The 25,261-nt window shown below is 51.4% G+C and overlaps 5 protein-coding genes across 6 annotated transcripts; 3 read left to right on the top strand and 2 right to left on the bottom strand.

The window, feature by feature from the left end:
- Positions 1-93: 93 nt before the first annotated feature.
- Positions 94-6,251, top strand: CCDC142 (coiled-coil domain containing 142). Its single transcript, XM_068965727.1, has 9 exons — positions 94-1,156; positions 1,445-1,531; positions 1,610-1,759; positions 1,897-2,027; positions 2,097-2,210; positions 5,016-5,130; positions 5,347-5,524; positions 5,649-5,848; positions 5,980-6,251. Exons 1-9 carry the CDS (start codon positions 94-96, stop codon positions 6,234-6,236), a joined length of 2,295 nt encoding a protein of 764 aa, XP_068821828.1. The 3' UTR covers positions 6,237-6,251.
- On the top strand, positions 6,086-9,255 carry MRPL53 (mitochondrial ribosomal protein L53). 2 transcript variants are annotated; one of them, XM_068965735.1, is made up of 4 exons: positions 6,086-6,137; positions 7,159-7,399; positions 7,497-7,609; positions 7,708-9,252. In XM_068965735.1, exons 2-4 carry the CDS (start codon positions 7,308-7,310, stop codon positions 7,839-7,841), a joined length of 339 nt encoding a protein of 112 aa, XP_068821836.1. In that variant the 5' UTR covers positions 6,086-6,137; positions 7,159-7,307; the 3' UTR covers positions 7,842-9,252. The 2 variants fall into 2 exon arrangements, with proteins under 2 accessions (XP_068821836.1, XP_068821845.1); XM_068965744.1 differs by lacking the exon at positions 6,086-6,137 and having other exon boundaries at positions 7,071-7,399; positions 7,711-9,255.
- A 3,495-nt stretch (positions 9,256-12,750) lies between these two features.
- On the top strand, positions 12,751-16,336 carry MOGS (mannosyl-oligosaccharide glucosidase). The gene is made up of 4 exons (XM_068970303.1): positions 12,751-13,102; positions 13,285-13,511; positions 13,975-14,171; positions 14,407-16,336. Exons 1-4 carry the CDS (start codon positions 12,751-12,753, stop codon positions 16,145-16,147), a joined length of 2,517 nt encoding a protein of 838 aa, XP_068826404.1. The 3' UTR covers positions 16,148-16,336.
- Positions 16,337-16,705: 369 nt separating this feature from the next.
- On the bottom strand, positions 16,706-18,949 carry WBP1 (WW domain binding protein 1). Its single transcript, XM_068972215.1, has 4 exons — positions 18,716-18,949; positions 17,662-17,764; positions 17,369-17,545; positions 16,706-17,200 (listed from the first exon to the last, which is right to left on the bottom strand). The coding sequence occupies exons 1-4, from the start codon at positions 18,782-18,784 to the stop codon at positions 16,740-16,742; spliced, it is 810 nt and encodes a 269-aa protein (XP_068828316.1). The 5' UTR covers positions 18,785-18,949; the 3' UTR covers positions 16,706-16,739.
- Positions 18,950-19,461: 512 nt separating this feature from the next.
- INO80B (INO80 complex subunit B) lies at positions 19,462-22,201 on the bottom strand. The gene is made up of 5 exons (XM_068972206.1): positions 22,093-22,201; positions 21,685-21,877; positions 21,349-21,467; positions 21,009-21,178; positions 19,462-20,065 (listed from the first exon to the last, which is right to left on the bottom strand). The coding sequence occupies exons 1-5, from the start codon at positions 22,199-22,201 to the stop codon at positions 19,535-19,537; spliced, it is 1,122 nt and encodes a 373-aa protein (XP_068828307.1). The 3' UTR covers positions 19,462-19,534.
- Between the last annotated feature and the right edge of the window lie 3,060 nt (positions 22,202-25,261).

The raw sequence follows: 25,261 nt of genomic DNA, 5'->3' as shown, positions 1-25,261 counted from the left end.
GGCTCCGGGGATAGGGCGGAGCCGCCGCTGTGGCGGGCGTGGGGCAGTGCGGGGTGGTGGGGATCGTTAGGCTGGCTCCGGACACGGTGTCCCATGGCCCAAGCGTCTCGCTCTGGTGGCCTTCTGCCTCCGCTGGCTACCGTGCCGCCGTTACGGGCGCAGCCCGGGGGCGGCGAGGAGGAGCAGTGGCAGAGAAAGCGGGCAGGCGCTCTCCGCGGGGACGTTCGTGGCTGGCTGGCGCTGCCGGTCGCCCGGAGCATCCTCTGCCAGGACCCTCGGCCTGACGGGGCTCCGAAAGAGCAGCCGCGGTGGGTGGCGCCGGCGGACGCAGGAGAGCACAGTGAGGCTGGCGCTGTAGACTGGGGGCGGGAGCTGGCACCTGGCGGCCTGATTCCTCCGGCGCTACGGCGTCTCAGGGCTGTGTTGCTGCGACTGCAGCGCGAGCGGGAGCAGCTCCTCCAAGCGCGGGATTGCGCCCTCCACCTACAGGCGGCCGTGCGCTTCCTGAGGATCCTGAGTCCCGGCGCTCCATCTCCCAGCCACGGCCCCTTGCTTCAGCTGTGTCGCGACCTGCTACAGCACCTTTCCAGAGGGGCGGTCCTGCGAAGCAGGCTTCTGGAGACGCCCCACCCGCGACTCCTGGCACGCCCCGTCGGACTAGCAGCCCAGCGCTTGGATGCTACTGTCGAGATGCGGCTTCGAGCTCTGGGCCGGGCGCCCGCCACCCCAGCCCTGTCGTCCCAACTCGCCGACCTGCTGCTGGCACTTTCAGCGTACCACCAGCTGCAGGGGAAAGCCTTCAGCCAAGTCCCAGCATCAGCGCGCCCGTATCCCCCCGGCCGTGTGCTCCGCCTCCTGACAGGGGAGCGGGGTTGCCAGGCGGCAGGTTGGCTGGATGAGGCGCTCAGGGGATCTGGCTTGAGGGACCAGCTCCTCAGATGGTGCCAAGAGGAGCGGGAGCTGTTGCCAGGGCTACTGGGCCTGTTGGGGGGCGTGACGGGTTCAGCCAGCAGTGAACTGGGGCTTGGAAGGGCCGGAGCCTTGTGGAGCCAGTACTGGACCCTGCTGTGGGCAGCCTGTGCCCAGAGCCTAAGTCTGGGACCCTGGAGGGACCCCAGGGCAGCGGCACAGCAACTGAGTCAGGCACTGGGTCAGGGTGAGTGATGGGCCTGGGTGGGTGTTTGGGAAGGCTGGAGTCTTACTTCCGTATACACCTCACTCACCTGCCACAAGACTACAAAAGCAGGCCCTTTAGAAGGAACATCCCCCACCCCTCCCAACCCCTGGGGGTTCAGGTTATAAGCTTCTTAGCTTTAAAGGCAAGGTCTTGCTTTCCATGCCAGCCTTGAGTCTTGAGGGAAACTTCCCCCATCACTGAGTGGGGGCAGTGGCTGTGGAAAAGAGAGACCTTGTTTTCAGGCTCCAGAGTCATTTCTTCCACTAGCATCACTGCCTCAGGAGTGTGAGAAGGAGCTGGCTTCTTTGTGTCGCAACCTAATTCATCAGTCTCTTATTTGGAGCTGGGACCAAGGTGAGGAGGAAGGGGTAATGGCAGTCACACAAGCCCCAGATTGCCCCTTCCTGATCAAACCATACCCCTCATCTTCAGGCTTCTGCCAGGTCTTGGGATCTGCTAGTGGAAATGAGAGCAGCCTTCCTTCATCCTCTTGTACCAGCAAACTTTTACAACAGCTCTTCCCTCCTCTCTTGGATGCCCTCCGGGAGCCCAGGTCAGGACTCCTCCTCTGCGGGCCACCAGGTGAGACAAGGTGCTGGGGATGGGGGGGATAGGAGAACACTGAGGATACCCCCTTTATTCCTTATTGTGTTCTGAAACCTGCCTCTTCCCAAAGGTGCTCCATATCCCTTCAGATATTCTGTCCCTCCTCTCCGCAGGTCCTGCACCCCTTGCCCTGGGGCTCTGTACCCTGCAAACTACCTTGCTCTGGTTTTGGAGCAGAACTCAGCAGCATCTGGCAGCATGGGCCCCAGGTTCCTTCCTGCTCCTGATCCAGAAGGATTTACCTGTGAGTAGCTAAGGAGCAGGAGGGGAGCATCCTGCGTTGGGCTCAGACCTCACTCTGTTTCTATCAAAGCCTCTACTGCAGGAGGCAGAAGCTTTGTCTCGCCTGGCCTCAGAGGAAAGCTTGGCTCTGGATGTGGAGCAGCAGCTGGGCCTGGAGATCCGGAAGCTGACTGTGCAGATCCAGGTAAGGATAGGCACCAGCTTTGGGGTTGGTTGTGATGGTGGTGGAACAACTAATTGCCTTGGAATTGCCACTGAATGTATCTTTTCTTGTGTGGACTGCCACTAAATCCACTTTTTGTCCTCTCATTATGGAAAAATTTTTTAAAGTACATAAGTAGAAGAATATAATGGACCTCCATATTCCTACCACTGAGGCTTTAACAATCAACTCATGGTCAATTTCTTTCATTTGTATATCCCAACCCCCAACTCCTATGTCAGGCTCTCCTGTTGTGACTTTAACAGCCACTGATGATCACTGTCTATAACCATTATTTCATTAGAGGGTGCAAGGTGGTGACGTTCTAACTCTGTCATCCTTTCTTCATTGTTAATCAGATTACTCTTACAAAGTGAAACTTTAAAATTTTTAATTTACTTATTTGGCTGAGTCTTAGTTGTGGCACGTGCAATCCTCATTGACGTATGTGAGATCTTTCATTGTGCATGAGCACCAGTGTGGGGGCTCAGGTGCCCCCTGCATGTGGGATCTAAGTTCCCTGACCAGGAACTGAACTGGGGTCCCCTGCATTGGAAACTGGACTCAACCACTAGACCAGCTGGGAAGTCCCAAGTGAAACTTGGCCTCAAAAATTATTTGGTTACTTTGAGGTATATTTTGTAGAGAATAAGCAAGATAAATGATTGACTTTACTAGTTTTTGATAGAATGTTTCTTTTTCTTAAGTACAACTTGTATTTTTATTAAAACTCAAAATATTCTTCTAGAAGGCTTGTGATGGAAAAACTAGCACTTTAATTGCCTCCACGACTAATCCCCGTTCTACAGTGGTGATGCTCATTCATTCTTGGCTGTTTCTTCTGTTATTATTTTCCTCTAAATTTATGACTTAAACTCTTCTATTTTTTCTCCATCTTACACTCTATCTGTCCCTATTGTGGATGATGTCCCTCTGCTTTTTGTTTTCTCTTCCTGCCTAGATGTCGCCTCTTTGCCCTGAATATAGGGGCATGGTTGTGGAGTGCAGCCCCTGTCCCTCTGCTCCTCTCTGCACCAAGGTGCTGTGAACCCTCACAGTTTGGCCCTAATCCACCATCTGCATCTGCCTGTTGGGCATTTCTACTCCCATGTCCTCTTTCAATTCAACATGTCCCAGAACAGGCTCTTCATGAGTAGGGTTGGGCAGTGATGATTGTGGGAGCTCTGGGGAGGGAAGGCTTTGGTGGGCATGTAGTAACAGAAGCTCCATACAGGGCCTGTGGCTCACGCTGGTGGATGGGTAGCTTCAGAGGAGCAGCAGGGGTTACTGGAGGTGGGGAGTTCATAGTTCCTTGGGGGAATAGTGGGGAGATGGCCTGACCAAAGCAAAAGCTCCCTTTGTGTGTGTGTGCATGTACATGGGCATATACTTGTGCACATGTCAAGGGCAGGGGCGGAGGACTGTGGAGGAGTAGGTTGTCATCAAGACATGGAGGGCAGTGAACACCAGCCCACAGATTTTAGACTTTATCTCATAAGTGACAGGGAGCCATTCTAAGTTGTAACTGATAGAGTTTGATCTAGCTATAGCAGTCAGGATAGAAGGGAAGTGGGGAGACATAATATGAGAAAGGTCCAACTCGTGGTAGCTGCAGTGAGAACGGAGCAAAATGGGCAGGGACAGTGTGCTCACCATGTGAACAAAACGCCGTCTAGTTTCATGCCTTGCTCTGCTGCTGGGTCTGTTCTGGGCTTTCACCTACATACAGCGCTGGGACGAAAAAGAAGGATCAGATGTGCATTTTCTCCTCAGCTGGATTGTAATGTCTCAAAGAAAAAACTGTCTCATATTTCCTGAGTGCTGAGTACAGAATTTCCTGACAAATGTCAGTTGACAAAAGGGTAACTTCTTTATCATACATAAGGGAGAAAGGGGTTCTGATGTTTGGGCTAAGAGAAGAGTTTGGATTTAGACAGGCTGTTGTCAGGATATGTATCAGGAGCCACAGGGGCCCTCCCCCACCAAGTCTGCCCACCCCCGCCCGCCAACCCAGTCCCATCCTCTTCAGGCTTCAGGCATACAGTCACCTTTTCTTTAGACCGGCCACTATACACCCCAGTTCATGGGGTTCTTCTCCAAGATGGGCTGTAGACACCTCTCTCTTTTTGCTGTCTTCTCCCCCATCCAAAAACAAAACCTATCAAACCAGAGAAACCAAACCAGCACATGGACTTTTTCTTGCTTTGTGGGTTATAATGCTTTGGGGAAATGGAAGTGGCTATAAAGAATATTCAGTGTGAGGACATTCCAAAGGTTCTTGAATCTCAGAAAGTTATATTGATTGCTCCTGATCTACAAGCAGTCCTTGCCTTCCTTTCATAGATGACAGAAGATCATACAATTCACTTCTCTTTTCAGCCACTGCCTGTCACATCATGACACATCTGCACATCATGCAGACCCCTCTCTGTAGCATTTGTTTTTGAACACTGGTGGTAGTGAGGGTGTCTCCATCTTTTTTTTCCTATTAATGTTCCTACAGAATAAACCTGGAGGATATCCATTTTCTAAATCAAGCTGAGGAGAGCAGGGTAATCTTAGGTCAATTGTCCATAATCTTTTCTCAGTCCAGGCCTTTGGAAAACTCAGTAAAAGCTATAGCATCTCTCCTCAGAAAATGCCCAAGCCCATACAATTATGCATACAATTCTGTTCTGGGGCTTTATGGATGCCAGGTTAATAAACACCTCAGATTTAGAAGAGCATATGACTTGACAAATCCCTCACAGATAAGCAAGCCCTTTTACTTTTTCCTTATCCCCACAGCTCCTGCCTGAAGAGTCACTGAGTCTCTTTTTTCAAGAATGTCATAAACAAGCCACGCAGGACTTCGAACTCCACATGCCACGGGGTCGGTACTGGCGGCATCGTCTGTGTCCTGGTAACTCATCTCAGCACTCCCTCCCAGGCTTCCCAGGGTAACAGTGTCCAAGCCCCTCCGCGTCCTTGAGGGGCTCCACCTCTCTGCCTCCATCCTTGTCCTCACCTTCTTTGTCCCCACACCCTGAAATCCTACCCTCTTCCCCCAAATGCTCCATTAGGGGTTGGAGGGATCTCCCTAACCTCATATCCTGTCCTTTCTCTTCTCTCACTCCAGAACTTCCCAGCATTCCTAGTGAGTATGCTGGGTTGGTGGTCCGCAGGATACTGGAGCCTGTGTTGCAAGGACTGCACGGACTGCCACCCCAAGCCCAGGCCCCTGCCCTGAGCCAGGCGCTGAACGCCATCCTGGGTGCTTGGCTTGACCACATCCTCTCTCATGGGATCCGGTTCAGGTGAGAAAAAAAGAAGGAAGTGGCAGGGCAATGAACAGAACTGAAAAAAGGGAGGGGAATGGTGGGGAAGAGCAGTTTGGAGAGGCAGGAGGGTCAGGTGGCCACACTGTACCTTGGCCTTCAGCCTGCAGGGGGCGCTGCAGCTCAGACAAGACTTTGGAGTGGTCAGGGACTTGCTGGAGGAGGAGCAGTGGGGCCTGTCCCCAGAACTTCGCCAGACTCTGTTCATGCTCAGCATCTTCCAGCGGCTGGATGGGGCCCTGCTGTGTCTGTTGCAGCAGCCCCTACCCAAGACTCAAGTCCACAGGGGGCTTCCCTGTTGCTGTGAGTCACTCTCCCTCCCCAACTCCAGGCTCTCTTTGCCCCTAGCTCATTATTCGTAACCCATTCCCACCCTCAGTCTGGCTTTAGTGTCCCCCTTGCTAGCTACCTGCCTTCCCCTCCTGCCTTACCAGGTGCATGTAATGAGGTTCAGACCATGGAATTGCCCAGCAGCAGCCTCAACAGCCTGGAGAGCTTGGAGCCCCCTCTTCAGCCTGGAGTATTTCCAACCCAGACAGCTCAGCTGCTAAGCACACTGTGGGGAGGAGGACCTAGCCCTGATGCTTACCTGGTAGGAAACCAGCAGGCCTGGCTTGCTCTGAGGCAGCACCAGCATCCTCGCTGGCACTTATCTTTTCTTTCCTGCCTGGGGACCAGTTCTGAATCCTAAAGACCCTCATCAAAAGCTAGTCAGAGCTCCCCATCTCTGTCTGAAAAAGCCCAGACATTTAGACATGCATATTTTAAAAGCTTAATTGGGAGCTTGGAAGAAAGCATATCTGAGAACCACAAGCTACACAGAGCCTGGACTTGAAAAGCTAACCCAAGATCACTACTCCAACTGCCTGGAATCCAGAGTAAAGGGGATAATCACAGCTTGAAACCTGGAGGTCAGCATCCTTGGGAGGCTCAGGCACAGTTCCCCATCAGTAAAGACATCTCAGGGCTAGACACTAGCAGCTAAATCCTGGGAGTAAGACTCTAGGGTTGGATCCCAGGAGAAAGGGGAAAACCAATAGAAAGCAGGGAGCCTTGATGTCACTTCCTCTTAAATCCCAGGAGCCAGGCTAAACACAAGACAGGTTGGGACACTACTACAAAGTAAATCCTCAGGAACCACAGAGGTGGAATTTCTGCACCCAAATCAGTCCCCACGGCCTATGTTACAGTACCCTGTACTCCCCTCGTTACTATTTTTAGTCATTTAAGAATAGTGGGCTGTAGAACCTTCACGTGTAAGCGTTAGCTACTCCAGAGTCCACACATCTAATCTGAAATTACCTGAGTGGGGTTCACCCTCTGGTAGGTTTATAATCCCTACGGTGGTAGTGCCCTCCCCTTGGAAGGGACCAGCACTTAAGACGGTGTTAACCTAGATCAGCAGGGTGCAGAGAGGGAGAGGCTGCAGAAGGCGTGTCATCCGAGCCAGGAGCAAATGGCTTTCGTATGATTCACTGTCTTCACCGTGGTACAAGAGGGCTATTGATGTCACGTAGTGTTTATTGAGGGCGTACTTTGGGCCCTCCATACCCTGTGCCGAAACCGTCTCTCTCCTTCCTGGCGTTCCTCCTCTTCTCGGTTGGGGAGCCCAGGGCGGCGGCTTGGGGACCAGCACCGCCAACACCGGCGGAGAATCCGCACCGAGCGGAGGTCCGTGACTGCGGAAGTGCTCCGCGGATCACAGACTCTCGCACTAGAGACACTTCCGCCAGCCACGAGTCCTTCCGGGGCGGGTGTCACCATGGCGGCGGCCTTGGCTCGGCTCGGACTCCGCTCGGTCCAGCAGGTTCGGGTTCAGTTCTGCCCCTTCGAGAAGAACGTGGAATCGACGAGGTACGAGGGGCAGTGGTGCGGGGCGAAGGGTCACGCCTCCCTCCCGCTGAGGATCTAGTCCCTTCTGCCCGGCGCTCACGCCGTTTTTTCACTGCAGGACCTTCCTCCAGGCGGTGAGCAGCGAGAAGGTTCGCTGCACGAACCTCAACTGCTCAGTGATTGCGGACGTGAGGCACGACGGCTCCGAGCCTTGCGTGGACGTGCTGTTCGGTGGGTTTCGTTGGGAGTCGGGCGGGACTCTCGCGCCTGTCGCGCGCCCTCGGCCCTGGCCCCGCAGTCCTGGTGCCTGACTCGTTTTTCCCCTCCAGAAGATGGGCATCGCTTGATTATGCGCGGCGCTCACCTGACCGCCCAGGAAATGCTCACTGCTTTCGCCTCCCACATCCAGGCTAGGGGCGCGGCGGCGAGCGGGGACAAGCCGAGCGCCAGTACCGGGCGCTGACAGCACGGAAGAGACCAGTCAACAGATTTTAACCCAAGACTGCTAAGGACACTTATTTAAGAAGAACTTAATTACTCATATCACTATCTGGAGGGCCACAGAACGCCAAAAAAAGAAAAGAGGCCTGTGACTACAAGCCTAACCGGTGTTTCTGGGACGAGGAAAGACGGGAGGGGTGCGGACAAATTTGAATTTATTTCAGTTTCTTACCATCACTCACTGCTTAACCCTTTTGAATTTGGCTGCTCCTTCCACTACTCAAGGTACCTCTTACTCTTATTAGAAATGCTGTTTTCCCAGTCCTCATCTTTCCATTCCAGTCGCATTTGCCGCTCTTTATTCACTCCTTGTGGGACTTCTCTTCCTCTCGGGCCCCTTGTCTTCTCTTGACCATAAAGGTGTACTGCTCTCCCTCTTATTTTTGAGGCATCTCGTCTTCTGTCATGACTTGAACTATCCTCTTGGGTAAAATCCTATATTTCTGTTTGGCTCTAATCTTAAGTTCTGTGCTATATAGTCAGGGTACCTACTACCAATTTTCTCCAAATTCCAGCAACACTTTTTGTCCAAAATAAAACTGATAATCTTTGCGTGCTGTCTATAGTGATCCTTGAACAAGGGCAGGTTTGAACTGCAGGGGTGCTCCTATATGCTTATTTTTAAAATAAATACTACATGATCTGTGGTTGTTTGAATCTGCAGTTGTGGAATCATGGATGCTGACTGTACAGTTATCCCCCACTTCTCAACGCTGAAGGAGTGGAGCCCCTAACTCCCTTCCCCACCCCCACTGTTTTAGAGTCAACTGTACTTGCCTCTTCTTCTGAATTCCTTATTCCTTTAAAAGGCACTTAATCTGCTTAACCTCTTGAGCTGGAAACCACAGCTTTATCTCTGGTTCTGCCCTCTCCCTTTCCCTGCATATCCAGGCAGTAAGTTCAGAATATTTTGTATTAAACAAAATCTGAAATGTTCTCTCCATTCCCATTCATGCTCTTGTATTGCTGTATTTTCTCACCTGGTCTCCTTTTTTTCTAACCATTTTCATTCCTTAATTTTATCTTTCCAAAGCATTGGTTTTATGTCTTACTACTACTTGTTTCTGGAGAAGGAAGTGGCAACCCACTCCAGTATTCTTGCCTGGAGAATTCCATGGACAGAAGAGCCTGGTGGGCTACAGTCCATGGGGTTACAAAGAGTCAGACAGGACTGAGTGACTAACTTTCACTACTTGTTTCAGAAAACAGTGCCTAAAGTGTTTTTCATACTAGATTAAGGCTGTGGATCATGAAGTTAATTTAGGGGTTTAAATCAGCCTTAAAAAAAAATAGTAAAATAGAATAAAAAGTATCAGAGTGCATGGCACATGGAGTGGGAAGTATTCTTTAAGAAATGTAAGTTTTAAGCATGTAATCATGAATATAGTTATATAAAGTGTGTGGATGTGTTTTTATTTGCATGTACTTGGTTGCAGTATAGAATTATTTCTTACCATAGGTTGTAAGAAACAATGCTTGATAGCCCTGGTTTAGAGAAAAACTTAAGAATGTTCAGCCAGGCATTCAAGAATCTCTGGACACGGGCTGCTATGTACTTTGCCAAATATATCCTCCTACCACATTACTATAGTACTTCTCTGCTTAAATCAGTGATATTTTCAAAGGACTGGTTTTCTCCTCTCTCCCTTTAAAGAAAAACTATTAGGAGACAATCAAGTGTAGTAAAAACCAGAATGCCTGGGATTGAAATCCTAAGCTTTTCCCTTAAGTAGCTATGTAACTTTGGACACATTACTTAGTCTCAGTGCCTATTTCCTCATTTGTAAAATGGGGATAATAGTACCTACCTTGGAGAAGGCAGTGGCACCCCACTGCAGTACTCTTGCCTGGAAAATCCCATGGACGAAGGAGCCTGGTGGGCTGCAGTCCATGGGGTCGCTAAGAGTCGGACACGACTGAGCGACTTCACTTTCACTTTTCACTTTCATGCATTGGAGAAGGAAATGGCAACCCACTCCAGTATTCTTGCCTGGAGAATCCCAGGGACGGTGGAGCCTGGTGGGCTGCCGTCTATGGGGTCGCACAGAGTCAGACACGACTGAAGTGACTTAGCAGTAGCAGTACCTACCTCATAGAACTGTTGAGAGGATTAAGTGAATTGATATCTGGGACTTCCCTAACAGTCCAGTGATTAAGACTCTGCGGCTTCCACTACAGAGGGCACTGGTTCAATCCCTGGTCTGGGAACTAAGATCCCCACATACAAATAAGTAAATAGATGTCTGTAAACTGCCTAGAATATTGAGTGAGCATAACATAAGGATGTAAGAGGCCTTATGCTACAGGTCTCTGTATAGTGATGAAAGGATACTGACTACCTAGATTTGAGTTATCCACCCCCATGGTTAACCTCTTATCTTTGACTAGATTAACCACTCTGATCTGTAAAAACACAGATGGTTCAAACATTGCCGTAAACATGGATTGAATGCTGGCACTGTGCTTCTAGATTGTGAACTTGAGGTTGGGATTGTTTTCTCTGTGTGCCCAACATTTTGCTTAGTGGCTGATATGCAGTGTGCAATAAACATGTGTTGAATTTATAGATGTTTAGCATTAACCTTGTGACTTGAACTGATTATTATTACTGAGATTCAAGGATGAATGGTGAAATTCAGGTGTGTACTAAGTGCTAAAATACAGAAGTGGACCAGGTGTAATGGTAGCAAGAAAGGACTGACCATTTGATTTAGTCAGAAGGTGATTGTTAAATGAGTAAAAAGTCTACCACTGGAGGATAGGGCCAGAAGTGAAATAAGTGAGCATGCAACATAAAGTGTTAGTTTTATATAATTAAAATTTGGGTGGGAGGTGTGTAAATAGCTAGAATAACATAAATGTGGATTAGGGTCTTTTTCATCGTGAACTCGTTCAGTCTGTCCGACTCTTTGTCCCCCCATGGACTGTAGCCCACCAGGCTCCTCCATCCATGGAATTTTCTAGGCAAGAATACTGGAGTGGGTTGCCATTTCCTTCTCCAAAATATTTCTTTGAGCTGCTTTTTTTTTTGGCCCGGGGCGGGGGGGGAGGGGGGGGCAAGAATACTGGAGCGGGTTGCCATTCCCTTCTCCAGGAGATCTTCCTGACCCAGGGCTTGAACCTGGGTCTCCCACATTGTAGGCAGATGCTTTACATTCTGAGCCACCAGGGAAGTCAGGGTTTTTTTTAGAGGAGGATAGAAATTTGTACTTTATGAAAACACCTTTTATGCTGAGCTGTTGGTAAGAAGTAACTATGAATCTAAGTTGCATTTCTGAACCATCATCAAATGTAACCTTGGGACTTACTTAGTGGTCCAGTGGTTGACTCCTTGCTCCTGAGGCAGGGGGCCCGGGTTCGATCCCTGGTCAAGGAACTAGATACTACATGCAGCAACTAAGAGTTTGCATGCTGCAACTAAGACCTGGTACAACCAAATGAAAATTTTTTTTTTCTAAAGCTCTCAACAAAAAACAAAAAGAGTAGGGCTTCCCTCATGGTCCAGTGGTTAAGGATCCACCTTGCAATGCAAGGGACTTGGATTCAGTCCTCGGTCTGGGAAGATCTCACATGCCCCAGCCAACTAAGCCCTTGCACCACAACTACTGAGCCTGCACTTTAGAGCCCCAGCAGCACAATGAGAGAAGCCAGAGCAGTGAGAACCCATGCATCACAATGAAGAGTAGCCCCTACTCACGACAACTGGAGAAAACCCGTGTGCAGCAAGACCCACTACAACCAAAAATAACTTTTTTTTTTTTTTAATGTAACCTTGATTTTATGTCAACACCAGGTGCAGACGCCACCTCTTTGCTACAGCCTTCCCTGACCTGGACATAAGCAATCTTTCCCCTAAGCACCTTTGCTTCCTGGGTTGTAGAAAAGGCTAAAAAAAAAAGTATACACAGCACCATTATGGTCCTTTTAGGGTTCATCTAAATTAGGAACCCTAGACTGGAGATGCCACAGCTGAAGTCAGAAGCAGGCTTAAAGACACTGCTGGAAAAGATGCTCTTGTATCCACTCCATTTCACTAGAAAAGAAGGCATAGGTATGTGGACAATATGGTGCAGTCTGATTCAGATACACCTAGGTTCCAAGCTAGCCACTTAGCTCTGTGGCCAGGGCCAGCTTACTGAACTTTCTAAGCCACGGTTTTCAGCCACCAGATTGGGGCGCTGTGGGGAGACATTAAAAGTAAAACAGGATGGCGTCTCAGGCTCTTATATATAGAAGTTACTAAAAGGGGGAAAAAAGACAAATGTGAGATTGGTTTCTCTTACTAGCCTGTGAACTCTGCTGCTGCTGCTGCTAAGTCGCTTAAGTCGCGTCCAACTCTGTGCGACCCCATAGACGGCAGCCCACCAGGCTCCCCCGTCCCTGGGATTCTCCTAGCAAGAACACTGGAATGGGTTGCCATTTCCTTCTCCAAAGCGTTAAAGTGAAAAGTGAAAGTGAAGTCGCTCAGTCGTGTCCGACTCTTCGCGACCCCATGGACTGCAGCCCACCAGTCTCCTTCGTCCATGGGATTTTCCAGGCAAGAGTACTGGAGTGGGGTGCCACTGCCTTCTCGGGTGAACTCTGTGAGGAGGCCAAATAAACGCTGATCCAGTGGACACAGCTCAGAAGGCCCACCCTCGAGATCAACCTTACGCCACGAGGGCGACAGCCTTTCCCGGTCGTGGAGCTTAACCTGACGTGGCGGGGCGGGACTTCCGGAAGGAGGCGGAAGCCGAGCTGTAGGCACCGGCGGGCAGGTGCGGCTGACACATCGGTGGTCGCCCCCGGCGCCGCGCAAGGCTAGGAGGCAAAGCAGGACCGGGCTCTGTTGCCATCTTCCCGGTCCCCGCGACGACGATTTCTATGCCAGGATGGCTCGGGGCGAGCGGCGGCGCCGCGGAGCGCCGGCAGACGGAGCGCGGACGGCAGAGAGGGTGGCTCGGGGAGGCCCCGTACGGCGGGATGGCCGGGGCGGCAGGGCCCGGGGCGCGGCTGGGGGCGCGGCTCTGGCCATAGTGGTCCTGTCTCTGGCCCTGGGCCTGTCCAGCCGCTGGCTTCTAGCGTGGTACCGTTCGCGGCGGGCTGTCATGCTGCACTCCGCGCCGCCGGCGCTGCCTCCTGACTCTTCCAGCCCTACAGTGGCTCCGGACCTCTTCTGGGGCACCTACCGCCCTCACGTCTACTTCGGCATGAAGACCCGAAGCCCGCAGCCTCTCCTCACCGGTAACCTGGACCCGAGGCGGGCAGGCAGGCGGGCATTTAATCTAGGCGCCCCAGCTTCGCGCCAGATCAAGGGTGGTGAGGAGTGGATCAGGAGAGTTAGGAGGAGGGATGACCCTGAAGTAATCGGCGACCCAGAGGGACAAGAGCTCTCTCTTTGACTTACGTGGCCATTCTACCCCCAGGACTGATGTGGGCGCAGCAAGGCACCACCCCAGGGACCCCTAAGCTCAGGCATACGTGTGAGCAGGGGGACGGCGTGGGTCCCTATGGCTGGGAGTTCCACGACGGTGTCTCCTTCGGGCGGCAACACATCCAGGATGGAGCCTTAAGGCTCACCACTGAGTTCGTCAAGAGGCCTGGGGGTCAGCACGGAGGGGACTGGAGCTGGAGAGTGACTGTAGAGCCTCAGGTCAGGGCCCTCAGGACACCCCTCCCCCAGTCCAGATTTCCTCCACCCTTTCTTTGCTGCCTGCAAATGCAGGATAAAGTGGGGGTAAACAGAAGGGGCTCTGAGTTTGCTGCTTGATTTAAACACTTGCCTGTATGACCATCTCTTTTTACTATCTTCTGAGCCTTGGTTTTCTCGTCTGTAAACTGTAAATAAAAATAGCACCTAATTCACAGAATCGTTAAGGATTAAAGGAAATACCAGTAATATGTAGAGTTCTTCACACAGTACATGGCACTAAAGTACTGTTATTTCCCAGAGCTGAGCATAGCTCTTTATCCCGCCCCACTGGTGCTTCCTGTCAGTGACCCTTGACACTGCGAGATGTATGTTGTTTTCACCTGCTGTCCCTTTCCCTAAGGCTGATTCTCAGGGGAAGGCCTGCTAACCTAATGCTGCTTTTCTCTCCTCATTGGTCACCCAGGCCTCAGGTACTTCTGCCCTCCCTTTGGTGTCCCTGTTCTTCTATGTGGTAACAGACGGCAAAGAAGTGCTTGTGCCAGAGGTTGGGGCTAAAGGGCAGTTGAAGTTCATCAGTGGGCACACCAGTGAACTTGGTGACTTCCGCTTTACACTTCTGGCACCAACCAGTCCAGGAGATACCACCCCCAAGTATGGCAGGTAACTGGGGGAAGAGTGTGGGATGGTGGGAGGGGTGGCATGGATGCTGACTTAGTCTGATTTCCATCTCCTTAACCCTACCCTCTTTTCACCAGGCATTTACCTTCTCACTAGGCTCCATGTTCCCTGCATTGCCTAGACCCTCCCATCCTGACTCCTCATCACCTCCTTTCTCTTTATAATCCTCACCGCTTCCTCCTGCATAATATTTCCTGTTCATTTTTTTCCTTTCAAGCTACAATGTCTTCTGGTCCTCCAATCCAGGACTTCCCTTGCTGACAGAGATGGTGAAGAGTCGCCTAAATAACTGGTTTCAGCATCGGCCCCCGGGGGCTTCCCCTGAACGCTACCTCGGCTTGCCAGGATCTCTGAAGTGGGACGACAGAGGCCCAAGTGGGCAAGGACAGGGACAAGGGCAATTTTTGATACAACAGGTGACACTGAAAGTCCCCTTTTCTGTGGAGTTGGTGTTTGAATCAGGCAGTGCCCGGACAGGAGGCAGCCAAGCCTTAGAGCAGCTGGCAGGCAGCCTGCTGACCCACGCCCTCGAAAGCCATGCTGAAGCCTTTAGAGAGCGCTTTGAGAAGACTTTCCGGCTAAAGGAGAAAGGTCTGAGCCCTGAGGAGCAGGCTTTGGGTCAGGGTGCCCTCAGTGGCCTTCTTGGTGGGATTGGCTACTTCTACGGACAGAGTCTGGTGTTGCCAGACATGGAGGTTGAGGGGTCTGAGCAGAAGGTGGACCCAGTCCTCTTTCCATCTGTCCCTCTTTTCACAGCAGTGCCCTCTCGGTCATTCTTCCCAAGAGGCTTCCTTTGGGATGAGGGCTTTCACCAGCTGGTGATCCAACGGTGGGATCCCCGGCTCACCCGGGAAGCCATAGGCCACTGGCTGGGGCTGCTTAATGCCGACGGCTGGATTGGGCGGGAGCAGGTGCTGGGGGATGAGGCCCGAGCCCGGGTACCCTCAGAGTTCCTGGTGCAAAGGACAGCCCATGCCAACCCTCCAACTCTGCTTTTGCCTGTAGCCCACATGCTAGACGGTGGTGACCCTGCCGACTTGGCCTTCCTCCGCAGGGCCTTCCCTCGCCTGCGCGCCTGGTTCTCCTGGCTTCATCACAGCCAGGCAGGGCCAGTGCCACTATCTTACCGCTGGCGCGGCCGGGACCCAGCCTTGCCAACCCTACTAAACCCCAAGACGCTGCCTTCAGGGCTGGATGACTATCCCCGGGCTTCACACCCCTCAGCCAGTGAGCGGCACCTGGATCTGCGGTGTTGGGTGGCCCTGGGTTCCCGTGTGCTTATGCGGCTAGCAGAGCAGTTGGGAGAGGCTGAGGCAGCTGCAGAGCTGGGCCCACTGGCTGCCTCCCTGGAAGAGGAGAGCCTGGATGAGCTGCATTGGGCCCCAGAGTTAGGAGTCTTTGCAGACTTTGGGAACCATACAAAAGCGGTGCAGCTGAAGCCTCGGCCCCCTCAGGGGCTGATGCGGGTGGTGGGCCGGCCCCACCCTCACTTACAGTATGTGGATGCCTTGGGCTACGTCAGTCTTTTCCCCTTTCTGCTGCGGCTGCTGGACCCCAATTCACCTCGCCTTGGACCCATGCTGGACGTTCTAGCTGATCGGCGTCAACTCTGGAGCCCCTTTGGTTTGCGCTCTCTTGCAGCATCCAGCCCCTTTTACAGCCAGCGCAATTCAGAGCATGATCCTCCCTACTGGCGAGGTGCTGTGTGGCTCAATGTAAACTACCTGGCCCTGGGGGCTCTGCACTACTATGGGCATCTGGAGGGTCCCCACCAGGCCCGTGCTGCCAGGCTCCACAGAGAGCTCCGTGCCAATCTGGTGGGCAATGTGAGACGGCAGTACCAGGCCACAGGCTTCCTGTGGGAGCAGTACAGTGACCAGGATGGGCGAGGCATGGGCTGCCGCCCTTTCCAGGGCTGGACCAGCCTTGTCCTACTGGCCATGGCTGAAGACTACTGAAGGGGAGCGTGGGAGGGGAAGCCAGCCCCCTTATTCCATTCTGGACTAAAGGGACAGGTCTCTCACTTTTGTCCCTAGCTGTCAGATACCAGTGCTTCAAACCCTCCTCAGCTCATCTCAGGTGTCTCCTAACTGACATCCCACATAGCCCTGGGGTGAATGTGAATTCAGAGTCTATTTTTCTAAATAAATGGGAAAACCATGCCAGACTCTATTGCTTTCGCCAGCTTTGCCTCACCAAGAGGTCTTAACTCAGTCCAGGCCTTAGGGCTGCTTGTTCTCCTTCAGAGAAGGTGGGAAAAGTGGCCACTGACTGTCCCTTCCAAACCTAGTCAGGTCAAGTGCAATGCCGTCAGTCGAGCACTAGTCTACCCAAATCCACAAGCAGCTGGTTCACATCTCTTTAATGAGATCAAAGGCTCCTGTGTATATCCTGGGGGACAGAGCTCGCACAGTCCCCCAAACACTGCCCTTCTCAGGACTGCAGCCTTTTCAGATTCTAGGAGGGCAGGGAGAGGCCAAGAACCCAGGGAGCTGGGATTAGGGCTGTTTCTGGTGGGCAAGTAACCCACCCCCTGCCTCCCAAAATTGCTTATGGGATGTCCCCTTCGCTGGAAGCCAGCCCCACAGGAGAGACTTGGGGTGCAGGATTTAGGGGCCGTGCACAAGGGGATTGGTCTTCCACCTCTCGTGAGGTGGCACTAACCCTAGCCTCCTTGACTGGCTCACCCTCACTGGAGTCAGGACAAGGGCAGAGCTCAATACCTGAGTCACCAGTCAGGCGGCGATAGCGGCAGGAGGGGGGTGTGGGGGCAGGGCTCACTCCTGCCCCAAGCTCACCCTCCTGATGAGGAGGGGCACTCTGGTGGGAGGAAACGTCTTCCACGTTTGTTCCCTCGTGGCGGGCAGGACAGCTGGAAGCGGAGGAGCAGCAGGTGCACTGGCTGGAAGCAGTCGAGGGGCAGCCTGTGGCTGCAGTGTAAGGAGGCGGCGGAGTGCCTGGGCGGTGAACCACATCCTCATAGGCTGGGGGTTTGAAGGCGCTGAGGAGGCCTGCAGGAAAGAATGGTATGGTCGATAGAAGGCAACCAGGGGTGGAGTGGTGGTGTCTTTCCTATGAGGGAAAAGTGTGCCTTGAAATCTCTGAAAAGGGAGTGTGGAATGAACCAGGGTCCTGGTTTGGGAGGGACCACTGAGAGGCCAGAGCCTCAAGTCACTCACGAAGATCAAGCAGTGAGCCAGTAGGGACAGGGCCAGCCCCATGGCACGCCCCATGGTAGGCCAACAAGTTGATCTCCCGCTGCCGCTGCTGCTGCTGCAGCCGTAGTTTAGCTCGTCGATGGCGGAAGGCGCAACAGCAGCTAAAGAGAATGAGGACAGTCCAGAGCAGCCAGAACCCTGCAGGAGGCGAGGAGGAAGAGACTTAGATACCTCCTATGCAGAGAAGGGTCCTTGAAGGCTGAAGTCCAAAGGCGGGTGGGCAGAACAAAAGAAGAGCCCCCTTGAAGACTCACACCAGAGCTCATAGTAGTACGTGCAGCAGCCAGTCTCCCCACAGCAGTGACCACTCTCACAGAGGTAGGGCTGGTTGTTCACTCCCGGGCACAGCTCTCGAAGCTGGGAGCAAGGAAGCACTTAAAGGGAGATTCCAGCCCAAGACACTGTCCACCCCCACCCCCTGCATACACATACACAATCCCATCCTGTGAGCCAAGCTTAGCTCAGAAATCTATGGGGAGAGGAAAAAGTGATGTTGAGAGGAGTGTTCAAATATCTGAAGGGCTGCCAGCATGGAAGAGGATTTGGAATAGCAAGAATCAGTCTAGAGATTTAAGATGCAAGGTGTGGGCATACAAAGAGGCAGATTGCAGCTCTGCATATAGGAGACCTCTCATATTCAAGCCTGGCTCCCTAGGGTGTTTAATGTTAAGGGAGTGTTTTGGCAGAAGTCCGAAGACTGGGCTATCTCAAAGTCTCAAATGATGGGTAAGGGGTTTAGGTAATTTCCAAAGCTCTTTTCATTATCATTCCCTGTGGTCTGCCAATCCCCACTCCTAAGCTGGATCTTTCCACCCCTGGGTCTCAGGCTTCCTGGGGTAGAGGAGGAGCAATAAGAGACCCAAAGCAGGGTTCCCAACCAGATGGGATTGCTGTGGATGATAAAGGATGGCATCCAGGGCGTGATTCTGGGTTCCATCTCTTCTCCAAATTGCTCCCTCAAGAGAAGACGCTGCCAGACTCTGTTATGACAATAGGCACATAGAAAAACATCACAAATAACTGTTGCAAGACAGAAGGAACCTCCCTGGGGCCTCACTATGCCTCTGGTCACTGGAGAGCCACTGCAAGCTTCCACTGCAGCTAAGGGATGGGATCTATGAAGCTGCAGGCAAAAGTCAACAGCACCTACATCACAAAGTTTACACAGAGTAGAAGGGCCATATCTAGGAATTTCACAGTACCTTTGGCTCCGAGAGTTCCTCCGCCACCCGCCAAAAGGCAGGGGCAAGGAATGGGGAAGGAGAAATAAATGGCTGTCGTGATAGGCTTTTGGAGCTGTTGGGATACCTGCTGTTGCCGCACTCGAAGTGCCCCCCAGGCCTCCTCGCTGCCGTTCCCGCCGGTAGCCCGAGCCATGCCTCCACCTACAGCTCCCTGAAGACCACAGTCTCCTCTACCGCCAGCTGCCCCGCCCCTGCCACCTCTGCCTCCACCGCCATGGTCCCTGCCCGGCCCATCTTCGCTGCCGCCACCATCACTCTGCGACCGGACCTTCCATCCAGCGAGAGCTCTGCCAACTAGCACCCAGGTTGTTCCGTCCCACCAATCCGCATCACTCTCGGACAGATGGGCCAATAGGAAAGCTCACAGGCTTCTCCCTGCGACCAATCTACAAAAGCACCTCCGCCACTCTCCCAGACAACAGGAGCTTGCACAGACAAAGAGTGGGGAAGGTTCGACCCATGGCTGTGACTGACAGCGACAACAGCCAATATGGACGACAGAACAGGGTTAGAGTTATCAACCAATGAACGGCCGCCCGGGACAGCAAGGTTCCCGCTGACTGGCTTGAGCCCTATTTTCTGGATGACGCCAAACGCTTGACCACGCCAGGTAATCCCACTAGGAGCCGCGGAGCCCCAAGAGCCTGCTGGAGTCTGGGTGGGCGCGGACCGGCTATTCTGGGGCCTGGTGGACGTTTCCCGGCACCAATGCAAGCAGCGGGTGGGGGGGCAAGCTGTGTGTATGGGGAATTGGCCTACCCGTACTCCATCCCCCCAATTCTGTACAAGTCAAGGCACTGGATGAAATTTAATAAAGTAGGAAGGGCACTGAAAACAAGGGGCAGAGGAGAAGGCACAGAGTCCAGGTGGGGGGGCGGGGCGCTTAAGTAGCCAGAAGTGGGGATCCGGGGCCCTCAGGCCCACCTAGCCGCATCTGCAAATTGATGCGATAGCACTGAAGGCTGCAGAGTGCCTGGCCCGTGCGCGAGCAGGCATAGCGGCGCGGATGGGGACAGCCGGGGACAGAGCATCGAGGCGGCGGTCCAGATGGGGATGGCCGCTGAGACACAGGCGCGGGGGCAGGGACGCCAGGCGGGAAGGAGAGGGTGGAACCCTGTGCCCCGCTGCTGTAGCGCACCATGGGGGCTGGGGCCGCCGCCCGCCCTCCCCGCCGCTCGCCCCGGGAGGCCCCTCGGCCTCCCCGCCCACTGGGCGCCGCAGTCTTGGTGAGGCGCTCGATAGTCTGGTTCTTGTGCTCCTCGGCCCGCCGAGCTGCCTGCAGCCGCCTCTTCCGTGCCCGCTCCTCACGCTTCAGCAGCATTTCTTCGGTGAGAGCGGGGGCCGGGCAGCCCCCAGCCACAGGTAGTGACAGCATCGGGGAAGGCTGACTTCGAGCCTTCTGCAGCAGAGCTCGCTAGGGAGATATGGAGATGTCAGCAAATAGAGAAGGGAGTTCTGCCAGAACGAGGGAGGGGAAAGTGCGGACACGGAAAGCAGGGTCTTGAGGAGCAGGCCTTGAGAAAAAGAGTACAGTGAGAACAGTCTCCAGGAGCCTTTCATACTGCCTCCTCTCAGATCTCCAGACTTTCAGCTTTAGATCCTTGATCCTCAAGGACAAATGCTTCAGTAACATTACCTTCCTGCCCTGAGTCCCAAAACTCTGTCCTAGTTCTCTGGAGGCTTTATTTTTTTTCAGTCTTTGAATCCCAATGGATAGCATCAACTGGATAATTGCTCAAGTCAAAAACTCAGGGTTATCCTTGATTCCTTCCTTCCCCCAACAAGTGTCTGTTTCCTAAATATATCCAGAATCTATCTGGTTTCTCCAGCTCATTTCACCTTGGTTCAAGCCACCACCATCTCTTACCTGACTACTTCAATAGCTTCCTAACTGGTCTTGCTTCTATCGTTTACCACCACCAAGAAACCAAAGTAAACTAATGAAATATAAACCAAACATATCATTTCTCTGCATACCGCCTTTTTGTCACAGTCACATTTATTCTTCTCCTTGGCCATAAGTAGGCATGTTCCCCCCTCAGGGTCTTTGCTCCTGCTGGTCTCTCTGCCTGGAAAGCTTCTCTGGTATTGGAAACATTATATTTTTAGAGAGGTCTTTCCAGATTACCCTTTCTAATGTTGTTTGTTTTCTACTTTCTATTTCATCACCCTATTTTTGTTATAAACATTCCAGTTTTTCAAAATTATTTACTACACAAGAATACTAGCTCCATGAGAACAGAAATCTTGTCTGTCTTTTCTCCACTGCTGATATCCCTGCTGCCTTGCAAAGTTCTCCAGATGTGGAAAGCTCTCAGTATCAATTTGGCAAACGAATAAAGAATGAACCTACTTACCTGCCGAGCAGTGAGCAGCCGTTCATTGATCTCCTTCTTGAGATCTCCATTGTCATCCAGCTCCCCCTTCTCCAAGGCATCCAGCCACCTCTGTTCTTCCTCTTCCTCCTGACCTCCTAAGCCCCCGGACAGGTCCCGCAGTGGGGAGGGGGACAGATTACTGTCTTCATCTGGAAAGTAAAGTTGGAGAGCTAAAAGTAGAATTGTTCAGATTGGGAACCTTAATTTGGCCAAGTTAATACTGGGAAATACAAAATTTTCACCTTCCTCAGAACGAACCCTCTTCCCTTAACCAGGTATAATGAGAAACCCAGTTTCCCCATCTCTAGATCCTTCTCACCCAGCCAGGCACGGTACTGCTCAAGGGGGACTCCTTCCACAGGTTCCTCTTCATTGTCCACGACCATAAGGGGAGAGGGTGAGCGAGGACCTTCAGGGATCACAGTGAAGGTAGGAACACTGCAGAGAAGCAACCACTCTGTAAGGTGAGCGATTGTCTCCTCCTGCTCAGTACATCTAGTCTTCCCCACGCCCTCTTGGGTTCTTGCTACATTAACCTGGGCCCTGAAGTCACAGCATCCATTCTCTGTCTTATGAAAACTGCAGCCAGTTTCTCCTTCTGTCTCTGCCTGCTTCTAAAGTCCCCCAAGTAAAACTTCGGCTCTCTTGGCCTCACCTCTTGGTGCCCAAGACCTGCCCGCCCAACTTGATTTTGAGTTTGAGCTGGGGCTTGGCAGGAGACTGCTGCGTTGGCCCAGCCTCCTCTTCCTGGTAGTGTTTTTTCTTGTGTTTCTTCTTGTGTTTCTTGTGCTTTTTCTTGTGCACTCCGTGGCCGTGGGCACCCGCTAGACTCAACTCCAGGGCTTCCCCTGCAGAAGGAGAGCCTGTCAAAGATGTATGGGAGGGGCAAGAAAAGCCCAGTACCCCGAAGGGTCCTATTGTTCCCGCGGTATTCTGGTATTACCATAACAGCCCCGCCTTTTTGCTTCCCACCTGTGGCGAAGTACCCAGGGGAAGCTCGAAGGAGCACGAAAGAGACTCCTTTTATGCGAAGGGCAAACTTGCCTTATGGATCCACGCTTACCAGGCTCAGGGGCCTCCATAGCCCCAGAGGTGCTCCCGCGCCGCCACAGCTTACTCATGGGGCCCTGCAAGGAAAGGGGGCTGTAAATAGTCGAAACACATTCAGACATACCTTTTCCGCCCCGCGGAAGAACTTATCCCAGCAAATAGCCGGGTACTTCCGGTGCCTAGGAACCATGCTTGTGCGGGGCACGCTTTGCGACAAACATGCTCTAGGAGAAACAAGGGTCCTTCCAACAATAGTTCCGGACACTTTGAGGCCGGGAGGGTTTTCTGCTCGCCCCGCAGCCCCACAATCGAGATCAGAGCTCAGCGCCGGAGATTCAATTATTACACGGGGCTAGGCAATGATAATACAAAGATAAATATGAATACTCCTCTCTGCCTTTGAGGAGCTTACAGTTTGATGGAGGAGCACGAAACAAACTATTTGCCAGCAAAATGAAGGAGGGCTTAATAGCACAAGTGCCCTACAAGGTGGGCAGATGGTATTTAAGCCTCAATTCTTTATCAGTAGAGAAGTGGATAGATGAATTATGGCACAAGCTAAGAGTTGATCGGTAATTGATAAGATAGACGTAGGATTTAGATCCTGGTGGGTAATAGTATTGGAAACAATCTAAAGAAAAACCAAAATTGGTACAGGGATTTGATACACCATAGTGGGAAGCTGTGGTGCTATTAAAAGAAATGGGGCCCCAGAAGGTTACCCAAGAAATTGGTGACAGCAATTCCAATGGATGGTTGGGAGAACAAGGGTGAAGGGAGACTTATTCTTCCTAATATACGCTTTTGTGCCTATTGAACTTTGTATAAAACGTGTGTAAGATAACTCATGTCTCAGTGGTAAAGAATTCACCAGCCAGTGCAGGAGACGCAGAAGACTTGGGTTCCATCCCTGGGTTGGGAAGATCCCCTGGAGGAGGAAATAGCAACCCACTCCAGTATTCTTGCCTGGAAAATTCCACCGACAGAGGAACCTGATGGGCTGGAGTCCATGAAGTCACAAAGAGTCGGACAAGGACTGAGCACGCAAGTGCGTGCACGCATAAAACGTGTGTTTTACTAATTTTAAAAAAAGGAACAAGGTAGCTCTATATGTGCTGACATACGGAATAAGAAAAGCAAGTTTCAAGATGAGGTGATTCCATTTTATGAGACTGACGCACTACCTACTGCCCTCATGAAGCACCTGGTATTCCATTTTTAAAAGGCATAATATGCTACTACATTCGGAGAAAAAACTAAGGAATGTATGCTAAATGGTTAATGGTGATTATCTTTGAAACTTAGAGTTGGGGAACTTTCACTGTCTAGATCTGTAGTGTTTTCTTTTTTTTTTTCTCTTTTAAAATAGTCCTTAGTATTTTGTGTAATGAATTTTCTTACAGCCAATAATATCACATTTATAATTAGAAAAAAGCACTATACATGTAGTGTATAGATATATACATGGGATACATGTCTGAACAGAGTAGCAATAGTGAACAAAGTAAGGGAAGAACTGACTTAAGAAATATTTCATTAATGAAATTTAAAGGAACTGATAAACAATTGTATATGAGAATTCAGGAAGAAATCAATATAGTATAGTGATTGAGAATGAACTTTGGAGTCAGACAAGCCTATTATCAAATTCCAGTTTATTGGCTATGTAACCTTGGGTTCACAGTTATTTAAGTTCTCTGAACCTCATATTCCAGTTTTGTAAAATGGAATGAAGTAGGATCTAGTTCAGAGAAGGCAACAACACCCCACTCCAGTACTCTTGCCTGGAAAATCCCATGGACAGAGGAGACTGATGGGCTGCAGTCCATGGGGTCGCTAAGAGTTGGGCACGACTGAGCAACTTCACTTTCACACATTGGAGAAGGAAGTGGCAACCCACTCCAGTGTTCTTGCCTGGAGAATCCCAGGGACAGGGGAGCCTGGTGGGCTGCCGTCTGTGGGGCTGCAGAGTTGGACACGACTGAAGCGACTTAGCAGCAGCAGCAGCAGGATCTCGTTCATAGTGGTCTCAGTAAGGTAGCCGTGAGTGGTGGCATGAAGTACGTTCTTAACTTCCTGCCCAGGAACTGCACTTGGGTCGCCTGGATGAGAACCAGGAATCCTAGCCACTGGACCAGCAAGGGCCAGAGACTAAAAGCTATTTTTCCCTGGATCTTTGCCCCCAGTGAAAAAATGCATTTATCACAGAGGCAGAAACTGTAAATGCAGGTCCAAAGTTTATTATTAGAGACATAGTACAACAACAAGTGGGAGAGAAAACAGAGAAACAATGTGTTTAGATGAGCTAGAAGCAAAACAGAGGGAAAGGGTGTGGACATCCTCCCTAGAGAGGAGGAGGAGCGCAGTAAAGAGGTTAAGTCATTTATATAGGTCAGTTCTCCTGGGCCTTTGTCTTCCTTTGACCAATTATCTGGTTTCTTTTTCCACACCTGAGCTACCCCGGGACCCTCTCCTGGGTGCTCACGCACCCCTCAGCCAAGATGGCTCTCAAAGTGAAGGCTTCTGAGAGGAGCAAGGCTCATTATGGCCTGGAGTTATACCTTGACTTTTGACCCACAAGGAGCCTTTCTGCCTATGTGTCCCCAAAATGGGGGGAGCAGAGATCCCTTAATCCTTGACTCAAATAGGATTTTGCCCCTCTTTGTCCTTGCATGACTATTACCTTGATTATTGCCATGACTATTAACCTTAAGATGTTTACAAGAGACAAACACTGGCTATTTACCCTGTTTATGTTGTTACTTCCATTTCAGAGAGCAAACAGGAGGTTGATTGTAAATGCTTAACTGGAGCCCACCTATCTCTTATCTCAGAACACGCTAACAGTTTTAAGTATCCAGCCTGAACCCCACTTATTTGTGCCCCATGAAATGCAAACAGGAGGCCAGTTGTAAATATCTAGCCTGAAGCCCATCTATTTCCTACGTCAAAAGGACTCTTTCAAAGAATGAAGCAAATGGAGAATGCAAAGTATGTAGGGTAGTATCTTGCACATAGTAGATGTTCAGTATGCATACAACCACAATAATAAATGACTTCTACATTTCTAGCCCAAGTATTAGAGGGAAATAATATTTTAAATACAGAAGAGAACATAAGAAGAGAAGTAAGTAAAAAGAAAACCATTTAGTGTCACCTAAGGTGAATTTAAAGTGCATGTG

This window comes from Capricornis sumatraensis, chromosome 1, assembly GCF_032405125.1.
Source record: "Capricornis sumatraensis isolate serow.1 chromosome 1, serow.2, whole genome shotgun sequence".
Lineage (NCBI taxonomy): Eukaryota > Metazoa > Chordata > Mammalia > Artiodactyla > Bovidae > Capricornis > Capricornis sumatraensis.
This window is presented reverse-complemented; position numbering and strand designations above follow the sequence as displayed.